The 15,990-nt window shown below is 40.2% G+C and overlaps 1 protein-coding gene across 2 annotated transcripts in view; it reads right to left on the bottom strand.

Annotated features, from left to right (window-relative positions):
- The window catches only part of DNAH7 (dynein axonemal heavy chain 7), a 564,416-nt gene that overhangs the window by 59,088 nt on the left and 489,338 nt on the right, over positions 1-15,990 (bottom strand). For both annotated transcript variants that reach the window (XM_077275383.1, XM_077275384.1), the window contains exons 54-59: positions 12,332-12,508; positions 11,387-11,548; positions 8,271-8,471; positions 7,553-7,714; positions 2,829-3,014; positions 410-547 (exon numbers count right to left, since the gene is read on the bottom strand). In XM_077275383.1, the coding sequence (XP_077131498.1) occupies positions 410-547; positions 2,829-3,014; positions 7,553-7,714; positions 8,271-8,471; positions 11,387-11,548; positions 12,332-12,508 (1,026 nt within the window). The remainder of the gene's footprint in view (positions 1-409; positions 548-2,828; positions 3,015-7,552; positions 7,715-8,270; positions 8,472-11,386; positions 11,549-12,331; positions 12,509-15,990) is intronic.

A 15,990-nucleotide genomic window follows, 5' to 3' on the forward strand; every position in this document is an offset into this window, starting at 1 on the left:
TTAAAGGATTTGATAAAAAAAAAAACATTTTGACACACCCTTACAGGACATTCTGAGTTACTTGAAGGAAGTCCCAAATTTTGAAATTTTTTATTAGACAGAGACTCTTTTTAGCCAATAGAGAAAGTATCTACAAGAAGTGTCTCTCCCTCTGGCGGTATCATTGTGTCTGTGCATTGCACAGTATGTATTCACCATGTAAGCATCTCGTCGGGGGCCAGGGGCACATTGTAGTCCGTTGCTGGGGGGCCAGGCAGAGACACACTTGAATCTTATTATTTTGCAAATACTTGCATTATACATCTGACTTCTAATGCAATAACATTCAACTATAGAATTTGTGAGAAGAATGAAACCTGTAAAAGTGGATGATATGTTGTGATTAGCACTGTAATTCGCAATGTCATACCTGTGTTAGAAGGATGTTATCAAATAACTGCTGTGTTTCCGACTGGTCTTTGGTAATGTCAGCATTAGAATTCATTCCGAAAATCTCAGGGGAAGGATTCAGAGGGAGGGTCTTTGTATATTCTACATAATGGTCGTACTGAGGGAAAAAAGGAAGGGTTAAAAAGGGTCAGAACTTTAATTTATATTTATGAGTCTTAAACTACCTTAAAAGCATTAACATCTTCCCATTATCTACAGTGTCCTATAAGGAAAGTGAGAGATATGGCAAAGACACATAATCAGCCTCACAGCGATGAAGAATGGGCATTAAACTATGAAGGAGCCTCCTTCCTCCTCTTTGGTGCATGTGGGTAATTGATCTAAATAATTGAATACACGTCCCTATATTTGGTAATGTCATCTAGTCACCGGCTGTAAATCATTTCTGCAGAGTTTAAATCATAAAATAACAGAGCTCTTCCACTCACTGACAGTCTAAGGGCATTTCATCTGCCTGCAATTTCATTATCTCTGTACAGCTAAAAGCTTTTCGGTTCAGTGCATAAAATGGTTAACATCGATGTGCCATAGCATCACTGCAGAAGGGAGAAAAGTTTCAGAGTTTAATGGACTTGTGGGCAGAAAAGAAAGGAATAGTAAGATACTGCAACAAGCCCTCAGCTGTCTATTCCTGATCTAAGTATTAGTGATGTGTATATTCTGTTTGTTAACGGGAAGCTAGCACTCGGACATAGCGTTACAGCGTTTCCCGGCTACCTTACTGAACATGTGATTACCAAGGCAAAATTTACTTCATTCCTACTGGGAGCCATAGAGGTGAACCCAGAGCACTTACAGTCACCACTCACAGTACTGCTAAGGACGCCCTGACACTGTGATTGCAATCACTCCAATCAGACCTTTACGACTGAAAGCTGGCGGCTCCCAGGAGGAAATAACTTCATTTTCTTGCAGTAGCCGCATTTTCAGTATGTCATCCGGGCAGCTTTATAACGCTATTTACTTTGTAATTACACTTATATCTGCAGGTAAATAGCAATTTCCGAGGTGACAGGTTCCCTTTAAAAGCTCATTTTAACCACCACATATATCCACAATATACAACATATTAGAGAATGGATAATATGCACATTTGTATAACTTGAAAAAAAAAACAAAGGCAAACAGGTTTAATAATAAACAGTGTTTTAACATGAACTAAGAGAGATTATCAAGGCTAAAACATAGCAAACACGCTAAAATATAAAAACAAATCGTCAAATGTTTTTGTGTTTTTAAATGCATAGCTCAGAATTTCAGTTAAAGATTATTTTAAATTAATATATGTATCAATTCAGAAAAAAAATATATCATGTAATTAGTCATTATACAATTACCATATTTTTCGCTTTGTAAGACGCTCCGGATTATAAGACGCACCCCAAATTTTGAGGAGAAAAATAGGAAAAAAACTTGTTTTAATAAATTGGTAGGGCTTCTTATAATCCATGCATCTAATTGCTTACCAGGGGTTGTGGCTGCGGTGGATCAGGGTCCCAGGGTCGTTGCTGGAGGTAGGAGTGGAGCATTGCTGCAGGCTGGGATGAGGGAGTCTTCAGGGGGGCTCCTGTGCTACAGGGGGGCTCCTGTGCTGCAGGGGGGCTGCTGTGCTGCAGGCTGGGATGAGGTGGTCTGCAGGGGGGCTGCTGTGCTGCAGGGGGGCTCCTGTGCTGCAGGCTGGGATGAGGGGGTCTGCAGGGGGGCTCCTGTGCTGCAGGGGGGCTCCTGTGCTGCAGGCTGGGATGAGGGGGTCTGCAGGGGGGCTTCTGTGCTGCAGGGGGGCTCTGGTGCTGTGGGGGGTCTCCGGTGCTGCGGGGGTGTCTCCGGTGCTGTGGGGGGCTCTGCCGATTTTGTGAAAGGCCAGAGCCCCCAGCAGTTCGTTCATGCTTTCCTGTGGGGTGGACTTTGGGAAAATGGCCGCCGGGAGGCGGCGCATGTGCAGATGGAGATCTTGGGACCAAGATCTCAAGAGATGAGATCTCAGTGCTGAAATCTCATCTCCCGAGATTCCAACGGCCATTTTCCCGGAGTCCGTCACAGAGGAAAGCATGGACGAACTGCCGGGAGGCTCTGGCCTTTCACAAAATGTCGTCAGAGCCCCCCGCAGCACCGGAGCCTCCAGCATCACCCTGGGCAGCAGCGGACAACCTCGGCAGCGGTGGCGGGCGGCAGCAGTTGCAGACAACCGCGGCGGCGGACAACCCCTCATCCCAGCCTGTAACGGTAAGCGGTATATCCGCTTTGTAAGACACCCCCATCCCCCCCCCCAAATTTGGGGGAAATAAAGTGCGTCTTACAAAGCGAAAAATACGGTAAGTGAAAAGTAAAATGTTAACTATATTGTGTATAAATAGATGCATCGTAAAAGTTATGCTCACATCCCCATCTGAAGGTGCATAGTAAATGCTGCTCGAGTCAAATTTGTAATTTTCATTTTTGGTTATTTCTGGGGTGTAGAATTTATTCAAAATGCTACGAAGCGTCCGGCGATCCCAGTCATCAGTCACTCTTCCTCCATAATTACACTCTCCGGTCATGTATCTTAGGGCATCATATGGCACCTCCTGTAACAACATGCACATCCGTTATAACAAAATAACAAATGGAAACCTTCTGATAACCCCCAGACAACCCAGCGGTGTATGTAGAGTTCATGGGCCTCATAGCAAAGTATGTATTTATCAGAATGTTGACAACAAACTAAACTGCTATAAAATGCAACTAGGAACAAAACTACTTATAGTGGAGATATAAAGTCTACACACCCCTATTGAATAGCAGGTGTTTCTCATGTAAAAAAAAAAATCATACCAAGAAGAATCATTTCAGAACTTTTTACACCTTAATGTCATCTATAATCTGTACAAATCTTTTGAGAAATAAACTGCAATCATTTTGAGGGGTGCAATTAAAATACCAAAAATAAAATAATATGGTTGTATAAGTGCGAACACCCTTTCATAATTGATGATGTGGTTATGCTCAGAATTAACTAATTATATTTCAACTTATTATAAATAGTAGTCAGTACCAGAGATGAGCGAATATGTTCGGAAAACGATTGCCGAATCCGAATGTGCCACATACGTGTCATGTTTGTACCATATTCGTTCTGAATTTATGTTTGATGATCATTTCCGAACATATTCGTTCATCTGTATTCCCATTGACTCCAATGGCTTTCGGCTATGATCGGCAAATATTTTAAATACAGTGATCGTAATCTGAACCGAACATTGAAAAATTCGCTCATCTCTAATCGGTACACAGCCACCATCATTTAAAGTGATTCTAATTAACCCAATATAAAGCTTAACTGTTTCTTAGTTGCATTTTATATCAAAAACCATTGTCTGTAAATAGCTTACAACATATCAAAGGTATGTCATTGTTATCAATAAAGAGAAGGGTACAAAAATGCACATTGAAGACAATCAGCAAGAAGTGGCTAACATTTGAAACAACAGTGACATTACCTAGTACCTGATAAAAAAGATGATAAAAATGGTCTGGGATGCTGCCATGCGGCCTACAGCAATATTAAATGAGCTACAGGAATTTCTGGTAAGTACTGGTTCTGTAATGCATGTGACAACAATCACCCATAATCTTCATATATCTGGCCGGTGGGGTGGGGTGGGGCGGCAAAACTGAATCATTTTCTTTTTTACAAAGAAAAACATCGAAGTCCGGCTATGTTTTGCCAAAACCTAAATCAAGTCTGCCACAAGCATATGGGAAAATGTGTCATAGTCTGATGAAACCAGGATTTAACTTTTTGGTCATAATTCCAAAAGGTATGCTTGGTGCAAAACCAACACTGCACAGCACCAAAAAGAACACCATCCCAACAGCAAAGCATGGTGGAGGCAGAATTTTGGTTTGGTACTGTTTTTCATCAGCTGAGTTGAGGGAATTAAAACTGTTTCAAACATCAGTCAATTTTGCAACAAAACCTTCAGACAACTGCTACAAAGCTGGAGATTAGGAGGAATTTCACTATTTTAGCACAAATAAACCAAAGAATGGCTTGCCTGAAGATCTAACTTTTAGAGGCCTAGCCAGAGCCCAGACCTGAATCGAATTGAAAATCTGTGAGTGACCTGAAGAGGGCTGTACAAAGGAGATGCCCTCACAATCTGACAGATTGGAACGCTACTGAAAGGAAGAGTGGACAAATATTGCCAATTCGAGATGTGTCATGAGGTTAGACTGCTACCCAAAAAGACACGGATAAAAATGATGCTTTAACAAAGAATTAGTATAAAGGTGTACATATTTATGCAACCACATTATTTTAGTTCTTTATTTTTCTTTTTCCACTGACTTATACAGATTACAGGTGACATTAAAGGTGGAAAAAGTTCTGAACTTATTCTTCTTGCCATCATTTTTTTTACATGACAAAAACCAAGCAACATTTTTTTCTTCAATAAACTCAGACAAGAGCTACACTTGTTTTTATTTTCCTACTGATAAAGCTGCATGACTTGCAGGGCAAGTTGTACTTTATACTGCCTTTATTTTGGGGAATAAATAATAAGCTCATTCAATTTTATTATTTTTATTTATGAGATAAAAAAAAAAAAGTCCCATCATTTTTTGTTACCTTAGTTATATAATAATGTAGGAGTTTACTTTCTTTTATGATGATATCAGAATACTAAAACTGCATACAATTTTTATTTTTTTATTTTAGTACTTTTGCTGAATAAAAGTTTTATAAAATAAAAATAATTATAATTTTATGTCACCATTGTCCAAGGCCCATATACTCCCAATCATTTAACCAAATTAAGGCTTGATTTTTATTTTGGGGTTATAAGTAATATAAATGTTTGAATAATTTTTTTTACATTAAATTCGTGCTAAAAACAGAAATTCCATCATAGCCTTTGCATCAATTTATTAATGCCATAAGAAATTAAGTTTAGACATCAGTAATATGAAATAGTATTCATAATAAATAAATATTTGCTAAGAAAACAATTATATATATACAGTACAGACCAAAAGTTTGGACACACCTTCTCATTTAAAGATTTTTCTGTATTTTCATGACTATGAAAATTGTACATTCACAGTGAAGGCATCAAAATTATGAATTAACACATGTGGAATTATATACTTAACAAAAAAGTGTGAAACAACTGAAAATATGTCTTATATTCTAGGTTCTTCAAAGTAGCCACCTTTTGCTTTGATGACTGCTTTGCACACTCTTGGCATTGTCTTGATGAGCTTCAAGAGGTAGTCACCGGGAATGGTCTTCCAACAATCTTGAAGGAGTTCCCAGAGATGCTTAGCACTTGTTGGCCCTTTTGCCTTCACTCTGCGATCCAGGTCACCCCAAACCATCTCGATTGGGTTCAGGTCTGGTGACTGTGGAGGCCAGGTCATCTGGCGCAGCACCCCATCACTTCCTTCTTGGTCAAATAGCCCTTATACAGCCTGGAGGTGTGTTTGGGGTCATTGTCCTGTTGAAAAATAAATGATGGTCCAACTAAACGCAAACCGGATGGAATAGCATGCCACTGCAAGATGCTGTGAAAGCCATGCTGGTTCAATATGCCTTCAATTTTAAATAAATCCCCAACAGTGTCACCAGCAAAGCACCCCCACACCATCACACCTCCTCCTCCATGCTTCACGGTGGGAACCAGGCATGTAGAGTCCATCCGTTCACCTTTTCTGCGTCGCACAAAGACACGGTGGTTGGAACCAAAGATCTCAAATTTGGACTCATCAGACCAAAGCACAGATTTCCACTGGTCTAATGTCCATTCCTTGTGTTCTTTAGCCCAAACAAGTCTCTTCTGCTTGTTGCCTGTCCTTAGCAGAGGTTTCCTAGCAGCTATTTTACCATGAAGGCCTGCTGCACAAAGTCTCCTCTTAACAGTTGTTGTAGAGATGTGTCTGCTGCTAGAACTCTGTGTGGCATTGACCTGGTCTCTAATCTGAGCTGCTGTTAACCTGCGATTTCTGAGGCTGGTGACTCGGATAAACTTACCCTCAGAAGCAGAGGTGACTCTTGGTCTTCCTTTCCTGGGGTGGTCCTCATGTGAGCCAGTTTCTTTGTAGCACTTGATGTTTTTGCAACTGCACTTGGGGACACTTTCAAAGTTTTCCCAATTTTTCGGACTGACTGACCTTCATTTCTTAAAGTAATGATGGCCACTCATTTTTCTTTACTTAGCTGCTTTTTTCTTGCCATAATACAAATTCCAACAGTCTATTCAGTAGGACTATCAGCTGTGTATCCACCAGACTTCTGCACAACACAACTGATGGTCCCAACCCCATTTATAAAGCAAGAAATCCCACTTATTAAACCTGACAGGGCACACCTGTGAAGTGAAAACCATTTCCGGTGACTACCTCTTGAAGCTCATCAAGAGAATGTTAAGAGTGTGCAAAGCAGTCATCAAAGGAAAAGGTGGCTACTTTGAAGAACCTAGAATGTAAGACATATTTTCAGTTGTTTCACACTTTTTTGTTAAAGGGAAACTGTCACCCCCAAAATCGATGGTGAGGTAAGCTCACCGGCATAAGGGGCTTATCTACAGCATTCTGTAATGCTGTAGATAAGCCGCCGATGTTAGCTGAAAGAGGAGAAAAAGACGTTAGATTATACTCACCCAGGGGCAGTCCCGCTCCGATGGGTGTCTCAGGTCCGGTACAGCGCCTCCCATCTTCATTCCATGACGTCCTCTTCTGGTGTTCACGCCGCGGCTTCGGCGCAGGTGTACTTTGTCTGCCCTGTTGAGGGCAGAGCAAAGTACTGCTGTGCGCAGGCGCCGGAAAGGTCAGAGGCACGGCGCCTGCGCACTGCAGTACTTTGCTTCTAATGAGAAGGTGTGTCCAAACTTTTGGTCTGTACTGTATGTATATATATATATATATATATATATATATATATATACAGTCTATATATTTTTTTACAAATATATCTTTATATATATATATATATTTTTTTTTTTTTTTTTTTTTGAGAGGTACTTTTTTTTTGCTTCATTCCATTTTTTGAACTTAGTTGAACTTTTCTTGTCCCCCCTAGGACACACATGGACTACAACGAAGACGATCATTTTCAGCTCCTTACATCATACTGATTTAGAAACATATTCAGCTGTTGAACACTAATTCTCATGTCTGTCTCGTTAAATTCATAAGGAATATTCCATCCCAGTGGGCCAAATTTTCTTCTTTCTTGAACGAGAGCGTGAAAGAAACACAGCCCATAAAGCAGTTTCTTAAACTCCGGCTACAAAAAAGAAAAAACAAAACACAAAATTAGAAGGAAGCTTGTTTGATATTACAAACTAAAGGAATATTAGGTGTATCAAAATGTATTGTGCAAATAGTATGAATGTTTGTTAGTTAATGACTAAATGGTTAGTTAATGGTAAACTGCAATCACTGTAGCCTCATGCCCATTTTTGTTTATTTTCCATTTAAAAAATGTATATAGATATGAATAGAGTTTCCTATAGCTAGATAATAAGCTAGATAATACATAATAATGTGCGAAAATCAGACATATGATCTGCTGTCTGTGGTGGGAATATATTCTTGCTTAGCAAACAGTAAAGTAATAAAATGAGTCTTTATTGGTCTTAAAGACTAAGATTATGAAAATGGTAATTTTCATCTGAGTTTCTCTTTAATAAAAGTGACTAGCTGGCCTAACTTGCATGTAGTTACAATTAGTGGCATGTCATTTATTTTCGCTACATTCTACGTGATAACAATATTATACGTTGTAAATACAATAATTCTGCTGCTGGCCAACTACTAGAAATCTAATAAATATTACTAACAAGCTTTTTGCAGCTGCTGAAAAACTCAGGATCAGAGATAGGATCCATCAGGTATGAGCGGATAATGTTGGAACGCAAGCCTTTGGGGGCCTCATTTGTCATCTTCACTCCATTCTGCAGTACTGACACAGGGAAATTTGGTGATGGATAACTTGTAAGCCAGAGGCGAAAATCTGGATGCGTAGTCTCAGGATTCAGCTCCTACAAAATGACAAAACATTAAACTATAAACATACACTGCAATCTAAACTCAACATGTCATGAATATTTAATGCTAGTTATAAACTCTACGCGATGATTCTCTTCTTAGCTTCAGTTTGCCAAACTGGTGAATCAAAAAATGAATAAAAAAAATATGTCCATGTCAAAAATAAGTTTAGATAACTTTAAATCAGATTTTTGTATGAATTTGATTCACGTCTTATCCCATTTTCAATTTTGCAGCCTGGTTCTCCGTGAAGTCTTGCAGCAAAGATGTTCCAACATGTTGTAGGGTGCACGACGGCTGCAGCGCGAAGCCACCCAAAATTAAAATTGCAATACCAAGAAAAAAAATGGCATACAATTCTAAAAATCACAGGATCCACAGACATGTTCATGATATGCAAATGATGAAAAAATGGAAACAGAATTTTCAAAAACATCTCAGTCTATTCAATATTGAGTATAGGCGCTATGCACTCAAATCCCTGCACTTACAGCCTCAGCTGCTACCAGTGGGTCATTAGTGGTTGTCGGAGGAATATTCTGCCACGCTGAATGCACTCGGGCAAATCATCAAGATCCACTGATGGCAGCTCCCTTTGCAATTGCCAACCAATATGTCCCCGATGTGATCGATTGAAGACAAATCCGGAGACACTGCAGGTCGTGGTAGCCCACTTAGGATACGAAGGCGGCTCACAGTAGCACCTGTGATCTCCATTATTCCATAACTTTTCCTTTTTGGTGTTGCATGAATCCAATTCAAACGTTGATATCTCAGTAAGTAAAGAACAGACCGGCCATGTAAAGGTATCACTCTATTTGCCTTTGAAAGAGCTACATGCACATGTAGATAGCTTGGGGTGTGAAATATTGTTGATAAATTCCCGTAAATTATCTGTCATTATTCATTAATATTGAAATGTTTTACTTATATTTATTTTTTTATGTTACAAAATACACGTTTATTTTCTTTCTGACCTATCATACAGAGGAAATATATGCTTCAGCTTTAAGGCTTCTATAAATGCATATGACATACGTATTTTAACACATTAATATATACAAACCGTTCCCACTGTGGAAATGTTTTGCTATAAAAATTATTTAACGAAGAATCTTCCAAGGTTCAAAACTTTTAATCTATAGATAATGATACTTGTACTTCAGAATGAATGCAATTGACTTTATAAATATATTTTCCATTTCTTGGCTTACTCCAATACGCATTAAATATGAAAATCCCATTCACCTCGGATGTGGCTTAGATTTTATCAGACCTGACTCGCACAAAACTAGCTATTTCAGAACCAATCAATGAGAATGTTTTCAAGGACATAGATGTGAGAAATAAGGTGAGACTTCGTTAACTCCTTCACTGCAGACAAGTAACATAATAAACATATTCACATAGAAGCTGGAGTCGGCTTTTGGGTATGTGTTTTAAAATTGAGGCAAAAGATAGGGTGATTAGAAAAACAATCCAAATTTCTTAATACATTTTTGCTTTTTTTTGTTTCAAAATGATGATTTAATCTCATAATTTTTCTTGCAGTCTTAACTAACTTTGTAAGAAGTATGTCGGTATCTCCAGCCATGTGTTAGTGTTAGCCGCACACACATAAGCGGCACTAGGATTCTATCCCTTTCATGTCCGTCACTGGCTCCCGTCAGAATCACTGCTGACTACATTCATTCATTCATATTTCCATTATTACTAACTGCATCGAATACTAACTACTAATATTGCCCTGTCAGCCCTCCTTAGATGACAGGGTGATGCATGCATAAAAGAAAAAAGTGCTGATCACAGGAGCACGGCCATTTCTTATGTATTTATTTATTTGGTAGGAATTTATCATCAGAAAATGATCTGATCTGAGTATTTCCTCACTGTTACCTTGTTCCTATATTGCTCTGCGATTGGGCTTCAGTATAGTTGTGATACTTAGACATTGCACAATGTAATTATGTACTTATGGTATGTGGGTATTATATGTCACCCCAGCACAGAAGTGGAGAAACCATTCACACTCTACATACAATACAGTCGTAAAGTAATTTGGTGTGACATTTCCAACACATAGGTACATAGGTTTTTGACACTAGTGTCTACAGCTCCTATGCAAACTTATGTCTTTTATATAGTTAAGAGGAATCTGTCACCAGGTTTTTGTTCCCATCTGAGAGCAGCATGATGTAGGATCGGAGACCCTGATTACAAGGATGTATCACTTACTGGGCTGCTTGCTGAAGGTTTGATAATATCACTGTGTTATCTGCTGTAAGTCTACCAGTGCTCTGAATGCTGAGCTCTGTAAAACCCCACCCACACTACTGTGTCTGCTTTCAGTGTACACTGTGCATAGGCAGAAAGCTGAAAATCAGTGGTGGGGTCATGGTTACACAGAGCTCATGAATATGGAGGACTACTAGAGGTTTACTAGTCTTCTAGTGCTGATCTGCTGATAAAACTGATTTTATCAAAATAAGCAAGCAGCTCAGTAAGTTTCTACATTATGCTGCTCTCAGATTAGGTGGAAAAAATGGTAATGGATCGTGATGAGCACAGGTGCTCGTTACTCGAGTTTGCCTAGGGTGCTCGGGTATGCAGCAAGCATCGCGGGACATGTTCTAGTCCCCGCAGCCGCATGTTTCCCGGCTGTTAGACAGTCACAAAACACGCAAGGATAGCCCATGTATGTCAGGCATGAAATATGCAGGGCGGGGACTATAACGTGTCACTCGAGCACCCGCGATACTTGCTGCATACCCGAGCACCCTAGGCAAACTTGAGTAACGAGCACTTTCGCTCATGACTAGTAACAGATTCCCTCTATAGACTACAAGTATTCATCGGCAACTTACCATCTAGTAGCTCAGAACACAATAAATGGTTTCTAAGGAAATACCTCACAAACTTTTTCCAACATTGACATCCATGAAGTAGCCAGGTGGCAGTTTTGAAGGACAACCCAACTCCCTTCTTTTATAGCCTTTTCTGTCATCTGAAGAGCGATCGGTCCTTGCCCTTGCCCAAGAGATAGGGAGCTTAGCTTTGAACCTCCAAAACCCTAAAAGTAAAGCAGATATGTTCAGTAATTTTATCATTGCTAATGAAAATACCTACAATAAAATATGTGTGTGTGTATTCCTCTATCAGATGGGTGTTTCTGTAATCCCTGTTTCATCTCACTTTACATTGAGGTCGATGGAGAGTGTTTATAACATGGATGCATCAGTAATCCGTCAGTATTAGATCGCTTTTAGCATCCATATTTTTTAAAACTAAATTTATTAAAGAACTTGAAAACATACAGAACTGTTACTGCTCATTTTACTTTGTTCACAGTATGGAGCATATCAGTGACTGAATCAAATAAAGAGAAGAGTAACAAGAAAACATAAAGGCAGGCAAAGTACGCCTGGGCCGGAGCCGCAGCGTGAAGACAAGAAGAGGACGTCATCGTAAGAAGATGGGAGGCCCCGGACCGCGATGCCCATCGGACCGGACCGCAGCGGGACCGCCCCTGGATGCGTATAATATAACCTCTTTTTCTCATCTTTCCATGCTGTAGATAAGCCCCTGATGCCGGTGGGCTTAGCTCACCTTCGATTTTGGGGGTGACAGGTTCCCTTTAAGTATAAATGGAAAAAGCTAGCACCTTAAATATGAATGTAAAAAAGCCAGCACCTTAAATATGAATGGAAAAAACAGCACCTTAAATATGAATGGAAAAAGCCAGTTTTGTTTTTTCGCCTATTAAGCGCTAAAAGACTAAGTCTTACCTCCTCATCAGTGTTTGTACATACAGTGTGGTGCAGGTGCTAATGCTGAAAAATATTTGCGTAACTACCTGATCATCAGCAAATTTCAACAATGCGGCCATCGGATCAGCGCCAGGAGACAGAACAAAGATCAGTGGAGCGCAGCAGTGGCTGTCACCAAACGCTTTTGACAGATCAAATGGAGGAGGTTCAATAAACTGTCGCCCCAGATTTACTGTTACAAATTCCTGAATCATTGGAATTACCTAGATAAAGAAATATTTGTTGAGATCCAGTCAGTAAAATTACCTGTGAACAATGCTACTATTGACTATATATTTGTACTTTATCATTCCTGAGCAAGGATAGAACTATAACAACTGTGCCAAAGCAGCATTATGTATAATAAAGCGGAATATATGTCCAATCTGGCTAACATTAGCTAACACTAGGTAAAGCAGACTGTGTATTCTTGTGAACACAGAATGTAATACAGCAATAATGCTTCACACAACAGATGGCATCATGAATCCATAACCCAAATGTTACTGGTGCTACTTATCATTACAGGACGGATGCATTAAGCATTGTGACTACAGATTCCCTGCAGTTCCAGTCCAGTCCCTGACAGGCTGTGCTTGTTGGTCTTTTTCTCAACACACTGCAAATACCCACAAAACCAATATCTTGGAGGGAGAAAGATCACTGCTGCAGCCAGCCATTGTCTGAGCAGGCTCTTCTGTGAATTCTTGGTATATGGTGGTCAGGACAATTAAACAAAGACCATCAGGGTCCAGGTAAGAGAGTGGGATCAGAAGGGGCGAGTACTATTTCTTTTACTTTTAAGCAGTCTGAGGCCTTTAGACAATAATTTCTATATTACAGAAAACATTTTGAAATGCTTAATATCCATATTTTCAAAATGCATATTAATTAATTGGATTATTTTGGTAGCCCATTAATTTAATTTCTCTTCAGTTAAAGGATTTCTCCGGGAAAAAAAAAAAAAACTAAAAGAAATACCATTATAAATAAATTCCTAAATACCTTTAACTGTATAATTAAAATGTCTGCCATCATGTTACACTCACATAAACCTGTACTAGAATGTAACGACAGGTGCCAGTAAGCATGTGTAGAAGAAAGCTCCTCAGCTGTGACCTGAAGATTATCCTATCATGTCACACAGAATGACATGGCGGACAGCAGTGTGAATGGTCTATTGTTACCACAGCACTCCTTGTATCCCCAGTATTAGGTCAAATAGCTAGGATAGACAGCAGTGTGAGGGGCATCTTCTTACCCCAGCATTCCTTGTATCCCCAGTATTATATCACATAGGGTAGACAGCAGTGTGAGGGGCATATTCTTACCTCAGTACCCCTGGTATTCCCAGTGTTAGATCAGATAGACAAGGCAGACAGCAGTGTGAGCAGCCTCTTCTTACCTCAGAGTCAGCACCTGTTATTGCCAGTAATAGATCAGAAAGACAGGGTGGACAGCAGTGTGAGGGGCATCTTTTTACCTCAACACCCCTGGAATCTCCGGTATAAGATCAGATATAGATGGTGGACAGCAGTGTGAGCAGCCACTTCTTACCTCAGTATTCCTTGTATACCCAGTATTATATCACATAGATAGGGTAGACAGCAGTGTGAGGGGCATCTTCTTACCTCAGTACCCCTGGTATCTTCAGTATAAGATCAGAATGACATGGCGGACAGCAGTGTGAATGGTCTATTGTTACCACAGCACTCCTTGTATCCCCAGTATTAGGTCAGATAGCCAGGATAGACAGCAGTGTGAGGGGCATCTTCTTACACCAGCATTCCTTGTATCCCCAGTATTATATCACATAGACAGGGTAGACAGCAGTGTGAGGGGCATATTCTTACCTCAGCACCCCTGGTATTCCCAGTATTAGATCAGATAGACAAGGCACACAGCAGTGTGAGCAGCCTCTTTTTACCTCAGCACCCATTATTCCCAGTAATAGATCAGAAAGACAGGGTGGACAGCAGTGTGAGGGGCATCTTTTTACCTCAACACCCCTGGAATCTCCGGTATAAGATCAGATATAGATGGTGGACAGCAGTGTGAGCAGCCACTTCTTACCTCAGTATTCCTTGTATCCCCAGTATTATATCACATACTGTAGATAGGGTAGACAGCAGTGTGAGTGGCATCTTCTTACCTCAGTACCCCTGGTATCTCCAGTATAAGATCAGATAGAGATGGTGGACAGCAGTGTGAGCAGCCACTTCTTACCTCAGCACTCATGGTATTCCCAGTATTAGATCAGATAGACAAGGTACACAGCAGTGTGAGCAGCCTCTTCTTACCTCAGAACCCCTGTTATTCCCATTATTAGATCAGAAATACAGGGTGGACAACAGTGTGAGATGCATCTTTTTACCTCAGCTCCCCTGGAATCTTGGGTATAACATCAAGACAGAGATGGCAAACAGTAGTGTGAGCAGTCTCTTCTTACCCCAGCATCCTTGGTATCTCAAGTCTTAGATCAGATAGACAAGGTGGACAACAATGTCAGTGGCCTCATCTTACCTCTGTACTCCCAGTATTTCCAGTTTTAGATCATAAAGACATGCTGAAGAGCAGCACTCTTTTTCCTCAGCACTCCTGGTATTTCCAGTATTACATCGGAGACAGGTTGGGTAGCACGGTGAGCAGCCTCTTCTTACCTTAGCACCCCTGGTTATTCCAGTATTAGATCAGAAAGATAGGGTGGACAGCAGTGTGAGTGGCTTCTTCTTACCTCAGCTCCCCTAGTATGTCCAGTATTAGATAAAAAGACAGTGTGGACAGCAATGTTAGCATCATGTTCTTACCTCAGCACCCCGGGTATCTCAAGAATTAGATCAGAAACACTTGGTGGACATCAGTGTGAGCGGCACGTTCTTATCTCAGCACTATTAGTATATCCAAGATTCATCTGTGTGCAATTCTAATTCTAAGCAATCACCCCTCCATGGATTGGTAGTCTGAGAGTGGTTGTTTCATCAGTATTATACACCTGTGTAACCTCCTTTAGTAAGGGGATCTGCTGCATTCTGATTGCGCATTTTCCTTTGTGACCTTGGCTGGTAAATACCAATGCTTTTTCGCTAGATCTATAATTGAAGTATATCCGTTGGAAGCACATCTTCCAGAAAATGAGTGGATGGCTGCAGACGTTCTACTGCACATGCTTATAGGCGTCCTTACCAAAATTCTGTGACAGGTTTCATTTAGTGTAACAAGGTGGCCATTTTAATTCTATAATAATACGCTGCTTAGACAAAACTATCTTAATTTTCTAATTAGAAGTATTAAGGAATCTATAATGACATTTTCATTACTTATTTTATTTCATTAATTCCTGAAGAACACCTTTAAGAATATTAAAGCCTGCATAAACTATTTCAAAGTTTATGTACACATATACAGTATGATAAAAAAAACAAAGGTATTAAAATTGGAGAAAAGGTTATTTTCTTCTTGTCCATAGGCTCTGTCTGGTACTAGGGTCGTACCTGTCGTAAAGCAAGCTGAGCATCAATCCTCAGGCAGCGGTCTGCTGCATCTCAGTGGGGGGACAATGCAACTAAATGCTCTGAATTGAGATACCCTCATAAAAGGTACCTCACTGTACAAAAAACAACAGCGAGAGCTGTCTACAGTGTGACAATCAGAGCAGAAAAAGAGAGGGTGCGGAGGAGGGTACCTCCAAACACTGTGCCAGTCTTGG

This window comes from Ranitomeya variabilis, chromosome 7 (assembly GCF_051348905.1).
Source record: "Ranitomeya variabilis isolate aRanVar5 chromosome 7, aRanVar5.hap1, whole genome shotgun sequence".
Lineage (NCBI taxonomy): Eukaryota > Metazoa > Chordata > Amphibia > Anura > Dendrobatidae > Ranitomeya > Ranitomeya variabilis.